Below are 25140 nucleotides of genomic sequence, written 5' to 3'. Positions count from 1 at the left end.
CACAGCATCTACTTGATAAATTGGCACATATTTTCTGGTTCACCAAGCCTGAAATTGGCTTGCTTTGCCACGTCTCATGTAAGTTTTTATCAGACTTGCACATGACTTTTTAACACAGTCCCGATTTAATCCCTCTTAATTTTTAAATTGCTGCAGGTGCAGATTCCCACAGTGACGTGAGCTCCGTAAGCGGCGGTGTGTCTTGGGACAGCAGGGAGACTTCTCTGGCAGCTTCCACTGCTGCCTCTCTGGCCTCCTCTCTGCCCCTCAGAGACATAATGGACTCAAACGAAGACAATAAGCACAGGGAGCACAGCGACAGTGGTTCAAACGACTCTGTAGGCAGCGGCTCGTCCTTCGAAGAACTTGACATGGACCAGGAGGAGCTGGAAGAAGGAGACGGGACGGAGGGCGAGAAGGAAAAAGGAACCCCTGAAGAAGAAGAAGATGATGATGAAGTAGAAAAAGAAGGAGCTGAAGGAGAGGCCGGACTGGTTGCAAAGAGGAAGTTCCTGGGAGATGGAGAGGAGTAGGAAGGACGCTGGAGAAATAAGGGACGTGGCCGTTGGACTGGCATGCTAGAGTGTTTCTCAGCAGCACTGTTGTTGGTTATCTGTCAGAGTTGTTGGTGGATCTAAAGCTGTTCATGCTGTGACCAACACCACCCTTTTCTGCACCTTCTAACGAAGCCTGTACTCTTTCTTTAATGTAATCTCAGATTTTAGGAGCCCTGGTTGTGTGTTTAGATGCTGCCAGGACAGAGCATCACTGGGGGAACCAGCACACGATGTGCAGCAGCAGGTGTTTCCATTCCAGCCAGGGTATGATGTAACCATGGGTCCATCTTCTACAGATTTTTGGAAGATTAAACGTAAAACGCCTAAAATTAGGAATAGTTGGGTTGTTAAATACATAAACTGCTGCTGTTATAGCACTTAGACCTGATAAATTATTTATTTTAACAAAAAACAAAAAAAATTCAAATTAGAGGCAATAAATCAACTTTTTGACATCACCAGCTTGTCCTTCGAGGGTGTACAGGTTATTTTCTCGTCGCTCTATACTCAGATAATTGCTTTTTAATGCGATTTGTCTTTCCAAATTTACATTATTAACCCACTCGTCACCTAGTTTATTTTCATCCCAATGTAGCCAGAATTCATCTCCTATCAGAAACTGGTTGTGATCTCTTTGTAAGTTGATATTGTACTGGAAATGTAGAAATGTATTGCCACGTTTGTGTCCCTCCGTGTTGAATAAAATTTTCAAATGGGAATTGTACCTACAAATAATTAGTCTGTCTCTCGCACGTGCAAGACGAGACGCTGACGCAGTTTTTTCTCCCTTCAGAGACGACGGCTTGAACGCACCTCGATTTCAAGCAGCTTCTTCCTGAAGTATGATTTGATTTCCACTGCAACAGGCACACCAGTTTTGTCTGCGGTCTGAGGACATTCTTGTTTATCTGCTTCCCAACAGTTACAGAAGACGTAACAGAGAGTGGGTGGCGGCGCTTTTCGCAGGCCGGCGACAAGCGAGTGAGCTGCTCATAAGTTATTAAGCTTGCTCTTGGAGGCTGACTGTTTTCAAGGTTTCACGATGGAATGATTGCTAGTTTTACTGCTTCTCTTGAGTTCAGGTGGGAACGAAATGACAGCTGCTAGAATCAGAACTAATGATTTATTAGTGAAAGTTATACAAATAAATCGCCGCTGTTTTAAGGCGATCATTGTGGAGCAAATTCCTGTGGCATGCTTGAAGCATTTGATGCAAAGAATTTGAAAAACCTTATAATGCACAGTAACGTAAAGTGAAATATTGTATTGCCACAGTTGAACTTGTTTTGGTCTGTCACTGTCTGAAAGTTAAAATAAGAAATTTACATACAATTTTAAAAAACAGCCACACTTTACTTCATGGCCCGACATTGAAACAAATGCAGTCCAGTGCTTTATCTGTTTTAGAGATTAATTTCAATTATCCTAAACCTCTGATGTGATGTGAGAGACTTTTTTACAAGTTCAGTTTTTGATACATGTTTATTTATAAGATGGTAAAAAAATTTATCGTACATCTCTTTGACTGCTTGGTTTAATCTCAACCTCCATAAACCTGGTTCTAGTTGAGGTTTCTTCCTGCTAAAAATTAGATGTTTCTCTCCACTGTCACCACATGTTTGCTCAGAAAGAGCGATTGCCCAAAAGTCAAGCCAAAGTCATTGGCTGGACTTCCTAAGATGGTGTTTTACCAGTTGGTATTAAATCATAAATTTTAATGAATAGCATTAAGTTGGGCTGCATGAATCTCTCTATGCGGTTCAGTTGTGATGCTGACATGCATCAGTTTAAGTTGAGGGAGATGTATATAATCGAATTGTTTGTCTTCCAAAGTGCCTTGAGAAGACTTTGTGAGTTGCCGCTACGAAAATAAACGGTTAATTGAGACGCTAATTGCTTTTAAAATCATGGGATTGTTCAAAATCGTTTAACTGAGTTGTGGCTTGTGGCATCCTTTTAGGCCCATCATTATTTTAAAGTGTGGCTTCATTAGTTTTCGTGGTGATTAATAGCCACAGTTATAAAAGTTTCTCAACAGTGAGTCATATCCTGCCAGTGGAGGAAGATGAGGAAGATTGACTAATATGTTGGAAAACTTGAAAATGTTACTGGAATTTATTGTGTATAGAATAAAAACAGCCCCCCCTTGCGATGTTGACATCTAGCATATTTAAGCACTAAGGTTTTGTTAAGTGGTTGATATTTTTGTAGCTTAAATTAATAAAACTGAATATTGAAATCAGTAATTCTCTAACGTTCCTCTGGTATTTTAATTAAAAGACTGTGACCAAATAAAAAGAACAACTGTTAGAAAACATTACATTCCTTCAGCTGTTTCTCTGATAACCAACCACTTGTACCATTTTGTCTACTTAGTCTGTTTCTGCAGAGGTGTGATGAGTCTGCAGGGAGTGATGCCCTTACCACATGTCTGTTGCGCTTTCAGTTTTGATCCCGCCGCCCCCCGACCTCTGTCCAGAGGCCAACTCGAGAAGCAGCGTTGATGAGGGACAGCGATGACACAGCGGGTCAGCCGCTGATTTAATTAATCGTGAATTTCACATGGGTGTCACGCAGCTTCACGGGCATGCTGGTTTTTGCCCTCCTGCGGTGTTGGCCATTAATGTGCTGTACCTCGCAAAAGTATTCACACCTCTTCAGTTTTTTTTTTCACATTTTGTCACATCACAACCAAAAAAGTTCGATGTAATTAATCAGGCTTTATATATAGATACATATATGTGTGTAATGTTAGACCAACCTGCACATTATTAAGAATGGGATTGAAATGGTGTATGGTTTTCAAAATGTTCTGCGAATGGAAATCTGGAAAGTGTGGCATGTATTTGTTTCCATCAACCATTAATTTCACAACCTTCATTAAAAATCCATTCATCTGTTGGATGCTTATCTCTGTGGGATTGCAGTAAAAGGCAACAATAGAAGGCAAGACTAACTAGCCTAGCATTCATGTTTTTGGAAAGTGGGAGGAAGGAAACCTGAATACCTGAGAAGGACCCACATATGGGTGGGGAGAGACTGAGGTTTAAAATCAATTATGAGAGTTAAGAGCTCACATGTTTAGTATTTAGAGTCCCCTGTGTGATTTAATCTCACCCTAGATGTAAATTTTCAGTCAAAGTCTCAGAGGTTTGTTGGGGAGAACTATTTTAAAAGCTTCACCATTAAGGACGAGGAACACGTGTGTTTGCAGCAGGGTTAAATTTTCAAATAAATGTCTCAGCTGCAAATCTACTAAGACACCGGTAAGTCAACTGAGCTGAAGCACGCCGCACTTTTCAGATTTTTATTTGTAAAGATTTAGAAACCTTGTCATCCTTTTCACTCCGTGTCACAGCAATTCACTAATTTGTGGCAGTCTAGTCCACACAGTCATATTAAATGAAATAAAACATGTGATTCTAACATCACAAAATAATACTTTAAATACATGGAAAAAAGAACAAAATGATCTTTCAGCACACAGGTTCACTGAATGGCCACCACTCCATGTCCGAAGCTGCTAAAGACCGTGGAAAGGGGACGAGGTCGCAGTTCCCAGCGCGCATCACGGCACCATCTGGAAGAGACCTCACACTCTTCTTGTGCTCTGCCACAACTTGTCTTCTGGTCAACAAATACATTCACACCACTCTGAGTAATAAGTCTCTACAGAGTCATTGCTGAAATCTTGTGCCCTCCTCTCCGCCACTTCCTCCACAAATAGGGGACGACCCTGAAAGACACTCATTTCCAGGAGCAGCCCAGGAGTTTTAAAAACAGAACGAGCCTCACAGAAGCTGCATTACGCTCAGAAATACTCGTTGTAATCTGGCACCGACCTCCAGCTAGGCGACGTAGGGCCGCTCCTCCGTGAGGAAATCTTTGTTCAGATAAAGGCTGTTAGGTTTAAGGTTCCCCAACATTTGTTCAACAACTGATGTTTGAAAACACAACCGGCGGGTACAGAAGGTTTTGCATACATATAGGGTGAAATCCAACTTTGTGCAACAAGGCTCCACTTGACCAGCGCTAAATTAGATAGAAGAATCCCGGATGTGATTTGATCATCTCTGATCTCCTTTTTTTTCCTTTTTTTTTTTTGCGTTGCATGCAACAAAGTGACCGCCCTGTTTTGCAGGATGAAACAGGGGGCGTCTGTTCCGACTGCTTTGTAGCGCGCTGAAGAAATGTGACTTTTGAAGCGCTCTTGGCAGGATCGGTACCTCCAGGAATCCAGCAGCGCTCTCTGTTTAAGTGAGGCTGTTTTTCAGCACCGCGGACAGCTCCTGGCGTGCGGCTCAGCTGTACGCGCCTCAAACTTGAGGCAGCAGGAAACAACACTCGCCTCTCTCTTTTACTCATTCACCCGACTCCAGTGTAATCCACTTGTTTTGAGTCTAACAGGACAAACAGCGCTGCGGAGGATATGCGCTCCGTGTACACTGTGCATGCTCTGCACAACAGCGCTGGAAAGAGAGGACTCGCGCACAGGTAAGGAGATGATAAATACGTTTAATTTTTGGGTTGTGATCCCCCCCCCCCCTTTTTTTTTTTACTTCAGGTGGTGATTTGCTGAGGACTTAATCACTCTTAATTGATGGGATTCGTCCACTTTGTCATTGCTTGTGCTAAAATTTATTTGCCAATTAAATCTCAATGACGATCTAATCAGACGATAAAAATGGTTAACTGCATGCTGTACAGGAATGCACGTATATTTTCTAAAACTATTTTACACTTCCTTTTTCTCAATCTTCTTTATGTTTTGTTTTACATCTCTCGCCCCCCACCATATATATATATATATATATATATATATATATATATATATATATATATATATATATATATATATATATATATATATATATATATATATATATATATATATATATATATCCTCCCAAATGTGCTGCAGAAAAAAAAACAAGCAAAAAGGCGACGCAGAACCGCTCATTAACCCTAACGTCTCCTAATGTTCACTGTTTTTAGATATCACCCAGATCAATGTGATTAAAAGGCTCCAGGACTTTCAGAAACTCAATTAGTTAATTAGATACCGTTTGAGTGGAAAGTGGCATTATTCATAAATAAATTCAAAATAGCCTTTTTAATAGGCTATAGTCATGTTTTTCCTCGGAATTACATATTTTAATGAAGCCAATTAAACTGCTATCACTGTAGATAATCGTCGCGGATGAGCAAATCAGGATAAGAACAGTCTAGCGGAATTTGTTACATAAACGGGAAGAGGTCGAGTTTCAGGTATTTTGAGGTTCTGTTGATAATTAGTGCTGCGCGAAGCTGTTAATGGTGAAACAATATTTTGTGGAGGATTCCTTCACTCCCAAAGGCTCCATTGCTGCATGTTCCGCAGCTCAAGGCGCGCTCTGATCGGCGCAGTTATTTCACACCAAGCGATTGGTGAGTTGTTTAATCAGAGATGTTCCCAGGGGTCTTACATAACCATATGACTATATGATATCCACTTTCTTAAAACTAAGAAAGTGGAGAGATGTGTGAGACCGGCGCTCACGTTTGAAGATGTTGGTAGTTGTAAATTATTCATCCCGTGGTTGACTAAAAGACAAAGAAACCATCCTCTGTCATCCGCAGAATAAATCAGATTGGAAGAGGGCAGGAGGAGACGGGATGGGGTGGGGGCCTCGTCTGAAGTCCCTAAACAAATCGATCTCACCTGCAGTTAGTTTCACTTTTTATCGCTGGTTTGACAGGGGAACGGACATAGTGGCAGAACTTGAAAGCAATATGAAGTTATCCACGCCATCATCTTCTAAACTGAATCATTTACAGATACAACGCCATTTTTTATTTATTTTTTGGCGCCACTTGTAAAGATGGGTAAAACGCATTAAGGAATATGTTTATTGCAGCCGCATAATCTCATGGTGAAAATTTCAGAAAAAAAATCCAAACTTTAATTTGAGCCTATTCAGTGCAGGGCAAAGAAAACCTCATGTTGAGACGTAGTAATCACTTGTTGGTGCCCCTGCTACCAATTCCTTCAACCAATCAGACAGAACTTAGTCTTTAACTTTTAACAAGGTTGGAGCATATTCACAGAAGGATCTTGACGCTCTGCTCCTTTCTGTCTGTCTTCTTCTCAGCTCATCTAGCAGATTCTCATAGGATTTCAGTCTGTGGACCAAAACGCCCATGAAAGAGGAAGGCATTTTGGTCCACAGTTTTGTCAAACTGGCAAACTTTGGCCAGTTTGACATTTTTATATCAAACTTATGTTTTTATGTCAAACTAGCCAGATGCTTCTAAAGACAACTCATATGTTGTTTCTGGGAGAAGCCAGCAGATTTTTTTAAAATTTTTATTTATATTGAGGTATTTGAAGAATAAAAGCTAGAGGAATATGAAGGTTTTATATTAGTCTCATTTGACTAAAACACAATGTCCCAGTTGAAATCCCAATAGTATTTATTAAACCCATATCACAAACATGTTTATGTTTGTGACAGTAAAACAAAAAATAAATTCAGTCGTTATTCCCAAATATTGGGCACATAGATGGTCTCTAATGGTCTTTTCTACAGTTCTCTAACAGTGATATTTGTTTATATATCTTACCATCTTCTCCGATGTGCATTTTGGAAAGATAAATAAATATCTGCCCACATCTAACATAGGCCAGTGGCTGAGAGAGAAAAAAACGACGTGTGTGTCAATTTAAAAACCAGTGGAACACAAAGTCAAGGATTTGCTAATAAGAAGTTCTTAGAAATTGATCAAAAATGAAAGTACAAAAAGAAAACAATTCAGTTGATTTAGGAATTAAGGAGTGCTAGGATTGTATGATTACATCTTCTGTCTCTTTTCTCAGCTAAATAAATCGAATAATAAATCAAAAAATAATTTCTCAATCAAAATGATTTATTGTGCGATTATGCTAAAAATACTTTTCAAATTAATTTGTAACATCTTTTTCAGAGGTGGCAACAAACTCTTTTGCATCTACAGTTTCTATTTACCAAAGAGGCTTATTCTAAAAAAAACCCCACAAAAAAACAACAACTTAAATGCCACCCTTATTTACTTTTTCTCAAAAAAGTTTAGAAGTTCCTCACACGTGTAAAAAATGTTGTTGCACACTTAGATCTGCACTCAGGTTCACTCAGACAGAAACACATATTCAGCATTGGAGCAGAAATGAACCTTGACCTTTCTACTCTTTCGGTTTCAAGTTAAAACATCAGTCTTGTTAACATCATTCAAAGCTTTTACACAGAGGCTGTATTAGCCACCTGCCACTCTGCATGAAGACCAGCTCTGCTCCCATCAAACCTGACAGCTTAATAGGTTAGTCTTGCATATGGCTGAACACACACACACACTCACACACTGATGTGAAATGTGACGCACATTTCGGTCGGATTTTTTCATCCACGTGAAGCCTAGCGTGCGCTGCGAACCTATAGCATTTGTTTTTATTTTTCAATTTGCTGTATTTCTCCAACAGTACGGCTAAAAGACAGCTGCTCCAATCAGCGTGATTGCGGCTGTGCCATGGCAACCAACAGCTGAAAAATACACGTCGGCTTTATTTTTAAAGCATCCACATTAGTGGAAATAGTTACACTGTCGTTATAATTCCTATTACTTTCATGCTTTAAAATGTAAAACATCCACACAGAGCTCCTTCGGACAAATGCTCTGCGCTGTTTTTCTGATCATGTCACTGGAGATAACGTAACGAAGCCAGAAGCGTGATCCATTGGACTAAAGCAGCATTGTATATTGTGCTACTCAAGCGGGAACATTCGATCATGGACTTATTCAGGTGAAAGCACAGAAAAGCTCACCATTAATTAGTAATGCGAGTCCTAAGTAAGCTGCACTAATAATTTACATTGTGGGTAAAAACCAGCTGTTGCTGGCTCGCCCAGCTTCAGCTACTCCATGTTTCTGTCTTTAGTTGAAAAGGGATCACTGTCTTGATGGAGAACATCAAGATATAATATAAGATCTGAATTTCTTTAGATGTTCCTATAAACCTGGATGTGTAATTTATTCCTCATAAGATACCTGCAATAAGGGAAGACAGGAGCAAAGAGAAAGTGACCTACCAATTATACTATCATTTAACTTATGCAACAAAGTGATTGAAGCTGACCTGAACAATATAACTAATCAAAAACGTTTAGCTGCTTTAAAAATATTAGTAACTAAGTAAACGCTTGTGTTGCTAATTATCGATGCTGATCATGGATCATGAGCGTATTAGTTTTAAACAGTCGCTTTCTTTCAAGCAAAATTTACAAGTTACAAGCAAAATTCAACAAGTCGAAAAAATCGAATCATTCAATCTACAGAAAATTTTGGTACACTGGGTCGCCTTTAAAATGTTCAGGAAAAAAAAAACAACAACTACTAATGGATCTGAATTTAGTATTTTTCATCCCGTTTTCAAACATCTGCTTTCCGTGGACTTAGAGGTTTCACCCTCTGGGCGATTCTTGATGAACCCCAACTCTACATAACTGCAGCTACTTTCTGTAAATGCCCAAATCTCCAGCAAAAAAAAAAAAAAAACATATTTAAAAGAAAATGTGCTTCAAATATTAGTTTTGGAACAGAGTGTGTCATTGTTTACGTTGTGGCTACATTTGCTATCCTGAGAACTGATCATTAAAATGCTTATCATTAAAATGTAAAGGAAACCTTAAATTAAGCAATGCTACAAGGAATAATGTCTATCTGTCTGGCTATTTGTGAACTATCTAACTGTTTAATGTGTATCCTTCATTTTTCTCAGTGACATGGGACAAATGCAAAACTTTCTGCTGCACTTTACAGGCATTTGTATTTGTGCTTTTTATCTAGGATTCATAAGACATTCTTATCAGTATAGGCAGAATTGAATTTATTTTGTTATTCACAAGTTTGACCTGCCTTTGGCTCAGCAGAAATTACACGGCTACAACACATCAGTTAGGATTCAACGGGATTAATAGCAAAAAAAAATGTGAAGAGAGATTTAAAGTTTTATGCTTTGTTTTCAAACCTTAGACTGCTGATGATACACCCACTCACCAAATAATCCTGGCTAAAAATCTATGATTTGTTGCTTTTTAAATATTTGTTATGACTTTGATCAACATAATTTTACTGTAGTCTCCAGTAGGACAACCTGTATATAAAATGTGTTTTAAATCTATTCAGGAACGATGCTGAGGAACAGCTTTCCAGACACGTTATTTACTGCAGGGATGAGCTAAATTGAAATGAAAGCGGCTAAAAGGAACAAAATGACCGACTGAAATAGAGATGAGGGGATACCGTGTGACTGTGGGATCTTGTAAAAATATCTCTCATTATGCACAGAATGAAACTCATTTTATACATACAAGACCTAAATTAGAAAAAGATGAAGCAGCCTCGTCCGTGCTGCAATTCCCGTCCTGGCACACAGATTTATGGTTATATAAATGGCAGCGTTTTGTCACGGAAAAGCCAAACGATCTCATGTTTTTTAATGTGTAAACTAATTTAACTTCAAATCATTAAGCATTCTGGTCACACTGGAGCACTTCTAATGACTTGCTTGAAAGCCTCCTACTTTTTCCGGCCGCTTTCTTTTTTCCTCTTTTTATTTTTTTTTATTTTTGTGTTTGATGGTGGAAGCTGCAACAAAACCTTCTCAAACAAAGGAGCCTCACTTTAGAGCCACATTCAGGGCAAACACTGGGCTCACAGTAATGAGTGTTCAGACAAGAAAGGGAGTGAATGGCTGTTTAATGAGTGAAGTGGTAACGTGAGAACCCAAAGAAGGGATTCCCCTCAGCAGGTGTTGCAAGAAGAAAGTGGAGAGAGAGGTGGAGCTCAGCCAGTAACCTGCGAGGACAGGAGGATATAAACATAAAGATGGCAGCATAAAATTTGCTGTACCTTTGATCAGATGTGTCAAACTGAAGGGCCGAGGGCCAAATCTGGCCTTCTATAAGTTTTTGTGTGATCCTTTGGACTCTAGAAGGACACATGGATAGAACAATAACAACCGTGTGCTAAAAATATTTCACCATTCAAATCAGAGCAGTTTTTAATCTGTACGCTGCCAAATTAAATCAAGGTGAAGAGGTATTCAGTGTTATTTAAGAAGTTCTCAACACATTCATTTATTTTTATTTATTTTTTTAACATTTTAATATTTTCCTAGTTTTACAGTGAGTAGTTTTATCAATATATGCTGCCACATCCTGAATGGGGAGAATCGTTTATCTGAAGGAGTTGAAATAGACGCGTTCCTCACATGTAAATACAAGCAATCATCCACAAGAATCCAGAAGTCTAAGACAACAGTCAATTAAAAAATAAATAAATTATTAAATAATTAAGATTCAAAAAATACACATTAATGAATACATGCATTTTATGCACAAAAGCATCAATTTCATAGATGCATGTCATTGAGGAATTGCCCAGATGAATTTGATTGGTCTGAATTTGGCTCTTTGTGACACTTAGCCAATCAGATAAAATGTAAATGAAAATGTCATAAATTTCACCTTTATTATTGCCTAGCTTTTCCAAGGCATTGAAAATATTTTGACATATATAAATAATTAAGGATAAGAGTAAATTCATTTATTTGAAGTCATCATTTTCATATATAATTTTCATTCAGCTAGTAGTTTGTTTATTACATTTTGATGGTTTTGCACTCGTTTCAAGAACGTCTCAAAATATCCGTCAAGTTCAAGTTTAACCTTTAACTTCCACCTCATTCTCTAATTGGTAGATGCCTAAATGGCCTCACAGGAAAAGGTCAGTGTTTGTGTTTGTAGAAGACGTTTCGTCATGTTAATGATGCTGCACTGCATATTACTGAGTCTGCCTTTTGTCCTTTATTAGGCCTAGATATAAATATCTGCTTGCTTAAGTATGCTCCAGATTTCTCAGACGCCATCAGAGAGACTTTTGTTGATTTGTAAAAGTTAAATGTATCATAAAACGCTTTTGAGAAAGGGTTGTGATTTTGTGTGTGTGTCACTGGAGCCCAAAAATTGTGTAATATCAAGTGGTTACAAAGGGCCTCCACCTCTTCCTCGTTGCCACCATGAACAAGAGCAAGCAGTTTTAGAAATAACATGGATACATTCTAGTCTTAAAATGAAGTGTTAACATGTCTGCTCCCAGTAGAGTGGTTCACTTCAAAACATATTTTAAGAGTATTGATCCACAACCTTCCCAATTGTCAAACTGCCTTGAAGTACGTATAATTTATGCACTAGGAGATTTTTTATAAGTGAATCAGAGATAAAACTTTTCTGCATTTTTTTCCAGTTTATAATTATAAAAAATGGTCATGAAGAAAGTCTTGTTTTCCACATCCTTACCAGATGCTGTGTTTAGGTGCTAGCCATAATTTCTACTGGATTTGAGAATAAGTCTTTAGACAAACATATGTGGACAATCAATTCATAATCTTACTAAGGAGCTGCAATGTAATAGTTGGTAGCACAGTTGCCTTGCAGCAAGAAGGTTCTGGGTTTTAATAATCACCTGGGGTCCTTCTGCATGAAGTTTACATAATCCTCCTGTGCATCAGTGGAAGTTAAGCAGATAAAAGTGATGATGAGTGAAAAAATGTGCTGTGTTCACAACAGGAAGTAACTCAACTTAGCAAAAAAGTAAGTAATATGTTTTTGATTGATTAGTGTCATTTTTTGTAACAATGTTTCTTACTCCTCATAAAACACCTGTTTCCAGCTTTGCCACAAAGTATTGCTTGTTGACCAAGAAACACATTTCCATAGTTTTTGTGCAGCTCCTGTCTGTGGTTTAATCAAACCTCAAGTTGCAATTACGACATTATGTTTCTTTATGGCTAAGCTCCAGCCTTTTACAGCCTGCCAATTATGAATGACCAGAAATTATATTCACTTCAGTCCAGAAAAAATAGAGCAATTATCATGCCAAACAGTCATTCCATGTTTAGCAATGTTAGCTTGTGCCACGGGAGTTTTGCTTTTCCATTAAAAATAGTAATTTGGTAGGATGTTGGACAGACTTACTTATGCACCTGCTTAGTATAACTTCCAATTCTCTTTGGCACATTTTTGTGATTTGCATCTTAAAGAATCTATCTTTGGAAACATAATATCAAAAACTTCTATAAAAATGTGCAACATGTCTTTTGTTTTGGCTGTAGTGGTCTTTATTTGAAACAGTTTTTATTAATTCAATATTTGGAAACGTGGCCAACATGCACTGAACTGCTTTGTTCACTTCCACCTTTGCTAAAAGGCATGCAGACTACAGTTCGAGATAATTTACGTCATCGTTCACAACTTCTAAATCTACCTGAAACAATCCAAGTCAAGAGGAGAAAGCCAAGAATGTCCTGGAAGGGGGAATTTTTTTTTCAAGTGGAATAGTACAGAAAGGCAGCGGCCAGGCTAGCAAATCCCTAAACATAACTGTTTTCTTTTAAAGTTGTTCCTCATAAAAGCTGTAACTACGGGGCGTGCTGTGGTGGCGTAGGGGATAGCGCCTTGCCTTGAGTCCTCGACACGGGGGTTTGATTCCCACACCCGGCGACATTTACCGCATGTCTTCCCCTTTTCCTGTCCGCCTACTGTCATATTAGGGACACTAGAGCCCACAAAAAAAGGGGGGGAAAAAAAAAGCTGTAACTTTAGAAAATACTCCCAATACAGACCATTTCAGGATCAATATTTACTCCATTAGCAAATTTGCTTTAAAGTATGCTCTGCCTAAACATCTGGCAACATTTTCTGCAAATTATATTTTATAAACTGCATACCACACCTGTAAAATACACAAATGTGTGTCGTGAGAAGCATTTGGTGGAATGGTGTATAAATGACTCGGTTTCCACAAACAAACTTCTGATTTTGGTGATTTCATTTGATTCAACCAGAGAGATTTTGGGTGGAGAAAAGCATCCTGATGAAAATGAAACCAATTTAAATATTCAAAGGTCATTACCAAGTTTAATTCTCCACAGGTGCTTCCAACTTGAGTTAAATTTATTGTTGCAGCGTGTGCGTGTGTGTGCTTTTTGTGCCTTCCTTCCTTTTACAAACAATCGTCTTCGGAGCATTCCCACCCCCAGCACCAAGGACCCTTCTCTTTGTCAGCTGGAAATGTGATTGTAGGGAAGCCTGACTTCCATTACCTTTGCTTCCTCTCAGCGACGCTCCAGCTCATTTCACCTGGGATCTCCTACCTGCTCATCCAGGCTTATGGCTGCACACACACACCGGATGACCTCCACTCTTCAACACTTTCTGTCGCCTGGGGGGATATTACCATATTAATGCTGCACTTCAACTCCTAACGGAAAATGAGTGTCATAAAAAAATCAGCATCCTTCTCAAACCTTGCCCTTATTTCTCTTTCGCTGCTGCCCACACTGTCATCCTCCTCCCCGTTCCTCTCACATCTGCCATCTTTTCTTGTAATTTTACCCCCTCCTTCCCTTCCCAATTCCCTTGCACAGTCTAGTTTGAAGTGTGTAAAATGCTGGCAGGCTTTACTCTCTCTTGAATTAAAAATGGCCATCTGGTTAAAAGGGATATGGAGATGACTTGATAAGAGGAGAAAGAAAAAGAATAAGAGGCATTGTTTTCCTTTAAAGTTTGAGTGTGCACACCAAATCCTGGGTGAGATTTGTCGAGTGTAAATATTGCTGTTCGCAGCTGTGATTTATACACACACACACACACACACAGGCTGAGTGATCAAAAATGGGCTAGAAACAAAACCCAACAGGTACTGGATAAAATAACAACATACAGAGGAGAGATTTACATTCTTATTGCGTAGTCTCAGTCAGGAAACTTCTCCAGATGTCTATCTTCTCCATTGAGGTCTAACATATTTCGATGCATATAGCGTTTTTGCTATTCAGTCCATTTTTTCACCACCTTTTGTCACAACCATAGACTTCATTGCATCTTATTTGGATTTTATGTGATAGAGTGAAGCATAGTTGTTTCAAGTTTAGCTGTATGAACATGTTTGAAGTATTCTGTGTTTTCAGATTTGAGCTCAATTGTCCTCTAAAAATTCAAACATGTAAAAAAACAAAACCAAACAACGTCACAGATGTATTTCCCAGTTTGGATTTGTCATTGCTAACATTAAAGAAGAGTAGTGGAGAAAGACAATATAGAAAATGAATCCACTTGCAGGATGAGGTGTTGTATTGTTTTGTTTAAAACACCTGCATTTGCAGCTCCCACTTTGGAATTTTATTACTTGTCTCGTGCGGTTTCATACGCTCTTGAGCCATTCTGTGAGAAAACACAGTCCTGCAGCATTAAACCGGTTTTATAGTCGCGTTAAATTGTTGTTGTCAGTGTTTATTTATAACACCAGGCCATAGGTGTGACTAAACTTCATATGAACGTGCGGGCTACTGAAGAGGAGTTTCACTTGTTGAACAGCGGCTGAGAGAGCAAACGGGAAAGCCTGAGATCCACGCTGCTATTTTGAGCAGAGCGAATAAACAAGCTTCTGTTAAACGCCTCAGACAAGAAATGCGTCATGTGACATCTTCCTATTTACATACAGAAGTTTGTTTTCTCAAACTGTCATTGTTTGAATAACACGGATAAGTGGCCACATTTATGTCGCAATTCAATACCTAAACATTTTCATAGTAGAGGTTTACATTTTTCAGCTGTTACGCTTTTTGCGTTTTAGAAAGCAAAAAGTCTTGGCAGGAGTCTCCTCGCTCTGGTCAGGGTTCCCAGCTCTCCCACAAGACCGTGGACCATGCATGATCGGGCTGGCCCACTTGTCCTGGTCTGTCTTCCACTTTCCCTTCATCCCCTCCATCTCCTGGCATGTTTCCATGGAAACAACAGCGCAAAAAAAGAGAGGGCAGGGGAGGTGAGAGAGAAAGACAGAGAAATCCCAAAGAATTGCACTCTGACTCCTGCTGAGTGCTTTATGTTGTTGTAATAGGTAAGTCTATATTTTTTAAACGGAAAGAGAGAGAAATACAGCCATTATTATCGCTCTGCTCTGTTTTCATAATCTCCCATCAATACAGTTAATTACTACTTGTCAACCTCTTTGCCTTGTTGGGGTAAAAAGGATACGAGACAGACTGTTCTGGCTTGATAATTTACTCAGATAAACTTCTTAACACTCTGTCTAATTAAGCCTCTGAGAATTGCAGCATGCTGACACCGGGGACTAGCAGCATAAATCCCTGATTTACAGCTAAAAACTATTTACACAGTGTGCGCACGCTTTCTTTCTGGTGGGTTTGTGAGAGCACAAATATGCATTCTTAAGTGGGAGCACATATAAAAAAAAAAACCCTGTTACAACGCTCTCATATGAAAATCTCCTTCAGCATCAGCACACATATAGATAATTGGGGGTTTTCTCTCCATAATCAGCAGAACAGCTTTCATTATGCACGACTGCAATGCAAAACTCTGGCTATTTATAGCTGCTGTTCACCTGTAGTCTTCATATCAATCTAAAACACACTCCGAAAGACTCCCAGAGGCAAGGATTCATTTGAAATTATGGAGATTAGCAAAAAGAGAGACATTTATTTAAGAATTTAGGATGTGTATGTGCTCTTCATATAAATCATATTGATTTTCAGAAAAAAAAAAAAAGAAACTGAGCGCTTTTTTTTTTGTAGGCAATGCCCTTTGGCAACCTTGGTAAAGTTGTGTAAAATCCTTTATGAAGTTCAACTACAGCAATATAAACTGACACTGAACCATTTGGAAACCTTAAATTTGAAATAAACAAATAGCTAATATTGACTCATGTTCATTTTTCTAGTAGAGGTCACCAGATTTTTGTTAAAAGTGCCTGATATTTTAAGTAGCCCATAATACCATGGACAAGGTTCTTAGATCCTTTGAGAGATAAATGGGCCACAAAATCAGAGATTTTCTACCACCTCTAGTACTGAAAATGAGGTGTTTTATTATATATTTATTCATTGCTTTTGATGCTAATGGCTGGCTTTCCTACCTAACAACCCGCTGGCATGTTGATACTGTCCAACAGTTATTAAGGCCTTTCAGCAAAGCTGTAGATGTAATGCCCTTGATATGCTTCTTACTATCATTTAGGGGAAGACAAATATACTTTCTTTTTCTAATTTCTCCCGGTTGCAGAGGTAATCTTTGTAATTATTTCTCTGTAGGCAAGTTTAGATGTTAACCTCTTTTCTTGAGGCTGTTTTCTGACTTGAAAAGATCTACATGCATCTGTTGTATTTGAATGACGTGTTCTCTTGTTTTAAAGACGACATATGAGAAATAGAAAACTGGCGCTTTGTGTTCATAACTCCAGGAAATGTGTTTTTATCTAGATGTTCTTGGACACAAATATTAGACATGACTTAGCTACATTTGTTTTATAGGAATCTCTAGGGATACCATCTATTCTAGGAAATAGAGTAATATTTATTGTTTAAACTATTTTAAAATTTGTGCTAATTTAAGCCACTCTGTTAGAGATTAGTGGCTCCTATTAAACTATATAATACTGCAGAGAATTTAGTTTGAAACTTGCCATTTAATTCCTGTTAAATACGTGGTCAGTTTGTTGCACGGTTCAGTGCCATAAAAGTTAATATTTGTTACATTAGTGTAGTAAAATACACGATCAATTCATGCCAACGTTTAAACCTGAATAAGGACCCAATGACAACGCTTTGTGTTCATTGGACCAAATTATTTACTGGTTAAAATGTTAAAGGTCATTTAGAGCATTTCACAGAACGAATGGTCTAATAAAGAAAATATTACGGTCTGTAGGGAATGACGTTGTCAATGTCTGAGACGAGGCACCGCTTATTAAAGTGTAAGAAGCAGTTTGTCATGTTTCTGAGCAGCTTGGATGCACAGATGTTTTGATGCTTTTTTAGTTTAATTTAGGCTGTGACTTTGCTGATTAAGCATGCATGTTTGTTTATTTTTATGAAGCCTACAACTGCCCTGCCAAACCTGAAGACAAATTAAAATCTTTAATAAAAAAAAAAAGCCTCTAATGCACTAAAAAAAAACCTGTTAACCAAATTTACGATTCCTTGGATTACATCCTATCAATTCAGTCAAATAGCAACCTTTTTATTTTTTTGCTTGGAGCTGATTTTAGTAATTTACCTTCCTCTTTCTCTGTTTAATTTTTCTCTTTGTTTTACATGAGGTATTTGTGTTTGGAAGACGGTGAACAGTGGATGTGACATGACAAAATGTTCCCTGAGGACACGTTTTGTTACCGCTGCAGCTTGTTGTAGTACAGGAGTACGGGAGTGTTCAGTCATGTGATCATAAAAGAGTTGTGCAATCATCTTCCTTAGAAGAAAAGTGAAATGAGGTCACATACACAATAAAGCAGCGAGAGGAACTAAAATACGACGCAGGTCTTCTTAAACTGGCCATTTCCAAAGATTACAAAGACCCCAGAAAACCATCCGGAGAATGTTTGTGATTTCTTTAGCATACTAGCATTGAACATCTTTGCATCTTTGAGTTGACAGAACTCTGAAGTGTCTGTCAAAACTGTAGTTTCCATAGCAACATTGTAGCCCAGTAAACGTCTGCTAAAATGGCCCAGCCTATGTTTTCAGCTAACACGTTGGACATGTCTAGAGGAAACGAATCGATTAATATATTAAAACAAAGTTTATAAGTTTATATGGAGGGCCATGAAACCCAACTTTTAATTTTGAAATTCCACTTCTGCTTATTTGCAGTATAATTTCCATATTGGCTGAATTTTAACTTGGACCTAAATGTTTAGCTATAAACTAAACATTTACAGCAACCTAAGTATGTAGCTAACAAGCTAAGAATTTAGTTGTGAAATTAAATGTTTAGTTCAGAAAATAAATATTTAATTTGGAGCTAAATATTTGGCATGTAAACAAAATATTGAGTTCGAAAGCCAAATGTTTAGCTCAGACTTAAACATTTAGTTTGTAGTTATTTAGTTAGCTTATTCTTTTATTTAAGTACTTAATTTAAAAGTTAAATATTTAGTTTTCAAACTAAGTAGTTTGTGAATTAAATATTTAGTTTGGAACTATGACATTTATAAATGTATAAATAACGTGTTTAAATGTGACTGAAAAATGAACTCTTGCACTTTTTACTCAGGCTATATAAACCTAAATACTGCTGTTAATTTCTTACTGTGTAACTTTAAATATTGCACCCCATATGTGAGATGTTCAATCCCAGTCGTGCTGCAATAAACTAAAACTATTCTTTTTGTTTCTCCACAATGTTGTCTCTGGCTTTCTTGCTGTGTTCCTTTGTCTTCATGATGCTGTTTGTTCACCAAAATCATCTAACAAACCTTTGACACCTTCACAGTACAGCTGGATTTATACAGAGAAAAAAAAAATCACACACATGTGCACTCTGCAGGCCAGTAAGGTGATTTCTAAAGCATGGTTGTAGCATTTTACGAAAGGATATCAGAGTAAATTGGGCTGAATACAAATGTGCAAAACACTTATATTTTTTAAACAAAAGAAAGGTTTAACTTGTTTGGGGTTTATAGTAGTCAAGACTGCAGAGAGAAAAAAAGTAGCTTAATGTGTGATATGTAAGTTTACAAATACACCCTCATTTATTCCTTCTGTCACACCAAACTGCACAATTCACAGAAATATTGATTTACTCATGCAGATGTTGTAAAATGTTTCCACTGAATGAGTCTGTCTCTGGCAGACACAGTGTCTGTGAGACAAAGGGATCATTGTACTTCAACTCCAAAGCTCTGACTGAAACTCTCTCTGTTTGATCTGCAGGCTGTAATCTACAAACGCTCAGAAGAAGAGACGGACGAAAGGGATGGCGGCGATGCTGTACTTGGCCTCTGTCAGAATAAAAACAACAGCACTTTGAGATTTGCTGGTGCTGCTGCTCCTCTTGAGATTTTTTTTTCTTTCAGTGGCACCATCATCAGCTCTGACCAGCCACTGAGCAGACCCCACAGGCAGGACAGTGTCATTGTTTTCTCCAGGGACATGTCATTGGGGAAATCCCCCATGTGGGGGGTGCGCCCTGTGCGCCGACCCCTGTGTCTGTCCCATCTCAGCCTGCTCTGCTTATGCGTCTCCCTCTTTACCCGGGCAACACACGGCCTGCCTGTGGTGGCTTATAACACAGACTCCAAGAAGGAGATCACCCTGGAAGGAGATCTAATGATTGGCGGCTTGTTTCCTGTGCATCAGAAAGGTGAGGGGTTGGAAGACTGCGGGAAGATCAATTCACAGAGAGGGATCCAGAGACTAGAGGCTATGCTGCTGGCCTTGGATGAAATCAATAGGGATGAGCGGATCCTTCCGGGGATCCGACTTGGAGCCCACATACTGGACACCTGTTCCAAGGACACTTACGCTCTGGAGCAGTCTCTGGAGTTTGTCAGGGCTTCCCTCACCAAAGTGGACGACAGCGAGTACACATGCCCTGACGGTTCCTACGCCATTCACGATGACGTCCCTCTCGCTATCTCTGGGGTCATAGGAGGCTCCTACAGTGATGTCTCTATCCAGGTATGCATATGTGTTGAATTTTATCGCTTTTACTATAAGATGGCCATTTAAAGACTCTATCAGGGGATTTTTGCAGCTACTGTGGGCCGGAGAGAGAAGACAGAAAACAGGATTCAGCTACGAGTGTGAAATATTACAACAGCCCACTTAGACTTAAATACCCCTTCCAATTACCCTTTGCAAGATCTTAACCCTGGGACTTAATGAGTATCAGTTGAACAGGGGGATCTGTTTACCTGAACACAAATGTGCCTGAGTGATCTAATTTAGAGGATCTCTTTCTCTTCCCCTGTAATTTACAGTTTGGCAATGGTCCTGTCAGAGGGAGATGTTGCACTTGGGACTGGCTGACGGGATGACTAGCGACAGCCTGATTATGCTCTGCTCCTTTTGGCTCATTCAGGCTGATACGAGGAAATCTCTGCTAATTGGCTCTCTGAATCCTTGGCTGTAATGTAGTTTCTACATCAGTGCAGTTCCAAGTCATTGTGAAGAGGAGACAGTGTGTCCTTTGGAAATGAGATTTGTAAATATCCACAAATATGCATGCTCGAAATCATTAAGGCAGAGACATCATCATCCTGACTCAGCCAGCCAGAGGACAAAGTCTTTCTCGCTCACTTCAAAAGCATGCTTCACCTCACTTCAGCTGCTGCAGCCTCCTGTTCCAGATATACGCTTCTTTAAAGAAAGGAACATACTTTGGCCCTCCTAGAAATATAATTGGATTCAGATCACTTCTAGACCAAAGATCATGATGTAACCATGCCAGTGGCTGTCTGCTTCCCATTGTGAGTAGCCAACAGGCTTCCAGAGACGTTCTTTTATACAGTTCTGTCAAGTCTCAAGGTAACTGGATGGTTAAAACAGAAACTCTTCCAATTTTGAGTGGCACAGAGTCGACAAGGTGTCAGATATTTTAACATGATAGCATCTGCCACGCCCCTGCGCCGACGGCAGCAGCTTTAGCTGCTTGTCCGAGGCGAACTGAATCCATTCTTTCATGTTGTTTATCCCACATTCTGGTCCTACCATCTGACTGTTGCAGCTGAAATTGAGGCTTATCAGACCAGGCAATGTTTTTTCAGTCTATTTTCCTCCCATTTAGGTGAGGTTGTGCAAACACTTTTCAGCTTTTAGCAGACAGGAGAAACAGCTGGTGGGGTGGTGTTGCCCATTTCCTTCATGTTGCGCGTTCAGAGATGGTATTCTGCATACCCCGGTTGTAGGTATGTGTCACGTCAAAGCAGTCTGCAGATTCTCCTCTGACCTTTGAAATTGACCTTAGATATTGTTGTCCACACAACTGCTTCCCATTGCTCCATTTCAAACCACTCTCCAGAAATAAGAATATGTGTGAAACTCCCATAGATCAGCAGTTTCTGAACTAAAAACTAACAACCATGCAGCGTTCAAAGTCACTTAAATCTTCTTTCTTCCTCATTCTGATGCTCAGTTTTGTCAACTTTGTGAGTGTTTACTGTAATAATGACAAAACAGCATGAAGTACAGTACAGCCATGAGCGCACAGATCGAGGGCTCCCAGGGAAGTGATGTAAGAGGAGGATTCAGAGCAACAGTGGAAGGATTCCTGATGAAAGGCACACAGCTTGGAAATAAAGGAGTTGATAAACGAGGTGTAATTTTAGCGAAACCCTGCATCTGGGACTCCTTAGAGACTGCCCTTGTCTTGTGGTAATTTATGGATGTGCTATTAAGAGCCTGAGGTTCTGCTTGAGCTTCTATCTGTATCTTCCCCATCAGTGGGAGTAAACCACAGGATGCAGCTCTCTTTCTCACCATGAATAGCTTTCTGCACTGTGATACGGTTCTTTATCTTGGCTGGCTGGTGAGTTTTTAATCATGGCAGTAAATACCAAACGGCCTGTGACCGCATAATTATTTTGCACATTCGTAAGGTTTTAAAGATTTGCTGCGTAAACTGTGCCCTTTACAAATAAGATGAGGTGTATCTTTTTAGACATTTTGTTGCCCAGTTGATGATAGTATTACACAAAGATATGTATTTGGGGCACGGGAATGTGTGGCATTTCTGTGCTGCCGCTGGATACATTCTCCACATAATTTCTTTGTCCTTTCTAACTGCCTGGTTTGTGCATAATCTATAGCCTGTCAGACCTTTTGGTGAACCAGCCCCGCTGTGTGAAAGGTTACAAAGTCTGCCCCTTGGTGACAACAGCAGGTGGTTAATACAGATGAGTATATTTCACCTCAGAGAGAAGGCAGTTATAGGAAACATAACTCCATCAGCCTAAAAAGCCCCTCGCCGTCTGGGCAACGTAGAACATGAAGGCAGAAGATGGCAAACTGACGGGTGGTAAGAACGCCGAGTGCCGTCTAAATGTGTCACAATGTCGAATTGTGTTGCTGTGCTGCTGGTGTTGTGAGGTGACAATTGCAGATATGAGGGCGGATCTGGCTCCAGGCCCGGCCGCGCTAGCGTTACACGGGCACAGCTTGGGTTGAAGCGAGGAGGCGAAGTTCTGTGACGCTCTCGCAGGCGAGGCCCCCGTCTCCCCCATCTGTGGCTGCAGCCGGGCTGTCTGCTGGCTTGGCAGAGGTGTGCAGGCTCACACAGAGGATGTCGAGCGATCGCACCAACGGATCGTGTTTCACAGAAACACTGAGACAGTGACAGGCAGACGTAAGCGGGGAAGGAGAAGGAGATGGAGTGAGTCACATGGCTTCATACGGCGTCAAAACGCTTGACAAGCAAAGCCTGGATCTTATAAACAGTTAGAGGAAAGTCTGTAGTGCCATCTGGACAGTTTGAGTGTACTTGTAGAAAAATTTATGTGACTCAAGTATTTAGCCTTGAACATTTCCCTCATGGTTTTTCCATGGTGACCTGTTTACTACATACAGGCTCTTAATTTACACATAAGGGCCTGAAATGTTGCCCAGAAACACGATGTCCTGCTGGATTTAATCATGTTTTGCTCATTGAAAGCTTCAGTGGGGAAAGTATGAAAAAAGTCAAGCAAGTTTACCATTCAGAAGTGACCCAAGGTTGCAAGAGGCACTAAGCAAAACTGAATTCAGACCTGTATTCCCTACTGTGCCACAGACCTCTTTTTCATTTTAACCAAACTTCAGTGATCTAGTGAGATGCATGACTGCCCAGTGCAGCAGCAGAGCCCAGAATGTGATTAAAAAAACATGAGATCAGACCTAGACTGCATTAATATTAGATTGTTTCATAGTAGTTTTGGTTTAACAGCCACTGTTGAAATGTGTGATAGATGCTAAATTAACTATGACCATTTTGACTACTAATTGCAGTAGTAGAGGAAAGGCGTTCCAGTCGGAAAAATAAAAGGAATGATTTCCAGCAACCAAACTAGAAACGGTTGTTTATAGTTTTGTTGCCGTACTATAATCAAATCAGAAAGCTGATCTGATTATAGTATTTACTGTAAGATGCAGAACAAAAATGAATGGCTGCATGTAAATGTTGTGTTTGGCAACCAAGACACCTGTTGCTATTAGAAATTGTGGCGTACTCATTACGTGAGAACAACATTTAGCCACTTTTATAAACTGTAGAGTACTTATTACTTTAGGCCAACACTTAAAACAGAAAAAAAATTATTAGTTTGAACCCAGGGAAACTCTTCCTAACCTAACCTAACCTAACCTAACCTAACCTAACCTAACCTAACCTAACCTAACCTAACCTAACCTAACCTAACCTAACCTTACCTATTACAAAGTTAACTGAAGTTGGGAGACGCCCATCGACTATAATGGGCGAGGATCTCTTTCTGGGCTTCTCACCAAACAACCAGATAGAGATTTAAAGAGAAGCAGCAAAAGCAAATGAGGTGGATTAGCTTGCTAACAGCTGATGGTGTCATCCAGTACACGTTACTGTGACGTATCATCTCTGTTGCCCAGATATTGAGCATTTAGCATGTCATGACTGACATGAGACTGTTATGCGCCAACAGTCTTCACTCAGAGGAACTCTTGAGATTCATTGTGAGACCGACTGATGCAGAGGATCCATCGAGCTCACAGCATCATCATCCACACCAATTCTACACCGTCTAAGACGAAAATGAAAACAGAACAGAGCAGATATAATGCAACAACAAAAGAATCTCCCAGGTAATCTGATTTGGCTAATGGTCCTACTTTGGAAAAAATGTGGGTTGAAGATGGTTCTTAGAAAGTTACCCTAGTTTCTGGGAAGACATCCTGCAGTGGAAACTCTGCAGGATGCAACTCTGAAGGCATATAAAATGTCAGAAAATATATTCATATGATTCAACAGGCTAGCTGTTATAGCGTATTTGCTTTGTTGCCAATGCATTGTCTTAAATGTGTAGATTAATCCAAACTGTGCTGTATCCTCCTATTACAGCCCAGGAGCATTTTGCCTCAAGTGTTTGCTTTTGAATAAAACATGAACAAGACTGCTTTTGTTACCCAAACAGCAGATAGTGCTACTATATCTGCCTCACTGGTGAGAGAGCATCGGCAGGCAAAGGATCATAATCACCAGGGCACATAAGAAGGACAACACCTTTTGAATATCAAGCTCTCTAATTTTCACAGAATGGATCAATTACAGGAGGAAATTTCTGGAAGTTGTGGAACACATTCAACAAATCAGGACAAAAATCAACAAGCTGAATTCATGTAAAGTGAGATTTCATCATTCGGCCAATTAACTAAAAGTGACACGTCTCATAAATCACAGAACTGATAAAAACATAGTGATGATTTAATATGTTGTATTTAGGAACTTTCAGCAATCTGATTTAAATCCACCACGCATAACTCTGCTTCATTTCAGAGAGGCTCCCTCTAATATGAGGGCACCTATGATTCATACAGAGGATTTAAACATTGAAACTCGCATATCTACATCAGGAAGAACTATGGTGATAAATGGTTTCTTGGAAATGCATCATTCACAGATGAAACTGAATAAAATGCTCTGAAATTGTGAATAATTGACAGTGATTGGATTATTCAGTGGCTCGGCAGAATCCAATAGCTGAGCTG

The 25140-nt window shown here is 39.4% G+C and overlaps 2 protein-coding genes across 2 annotated transcripts in view; both read left to right on the top strand.

Annotated features, from left to right (window-relative positions):
• The window catches only part of tex264a (testis expressed 264, ER-phagy receptor a), a 72110-nt gene extending 70834 nt beyond the window's left edge, over positions 1 to 1276 (top strand). Inside the window, exon 4 of the mRNA XM_044122146.1 lies at positions 157 to 1276. Coding sequence (XP_043978081.1) covers positions 157 to 533 — 377 coding nt within the window. The 3' untranslated portion in view covers positions 534 to 1276. The remainder of the gene's footprint in view (positions 1 to 156) is intronic.
• Positions 1277 to 4317: 3041 nt separating this feature from the next.
• Positions 4318 to 25140, top strand: part of grm2a (glutamate receptor, metabotropic 2a) — a 40529-nt gene continuing 19706 nt past the window's right edge. The window contains exons 1-2 of the mRNA XM_044121378.1: positions 4318 to 5051; positions 19360 to 20106. Of these exons, the coding sequence (XP_043977313.1) occupies positions 19579 to 20106 (528 nt within the window). The 5' untranslated portion in view covers positions 4318 to 5051; positions 19360 to 19578. The remainder of the gene's footprint in view (positions 5052 to 19359; positions 20107 to 25140) is intronic.

The sequence above is a fragment of the Gambusia affinis genome, linkage group LG07 (assembly GCF_019740435.1).
Source record: "Gambusia affinis linkage group LG07, SWU_Gaff_1.0, whole genome shotgun sequence".
NCBI lineage: Eukaryota > Metazoa > Chordata > Actinopteri > Cyprinodontiformes > Poeciliidae > Gambusia > Gambusia affinis.
This window is presented reverse-complemented; position numbering and strand designations above follow the sequence as displayed.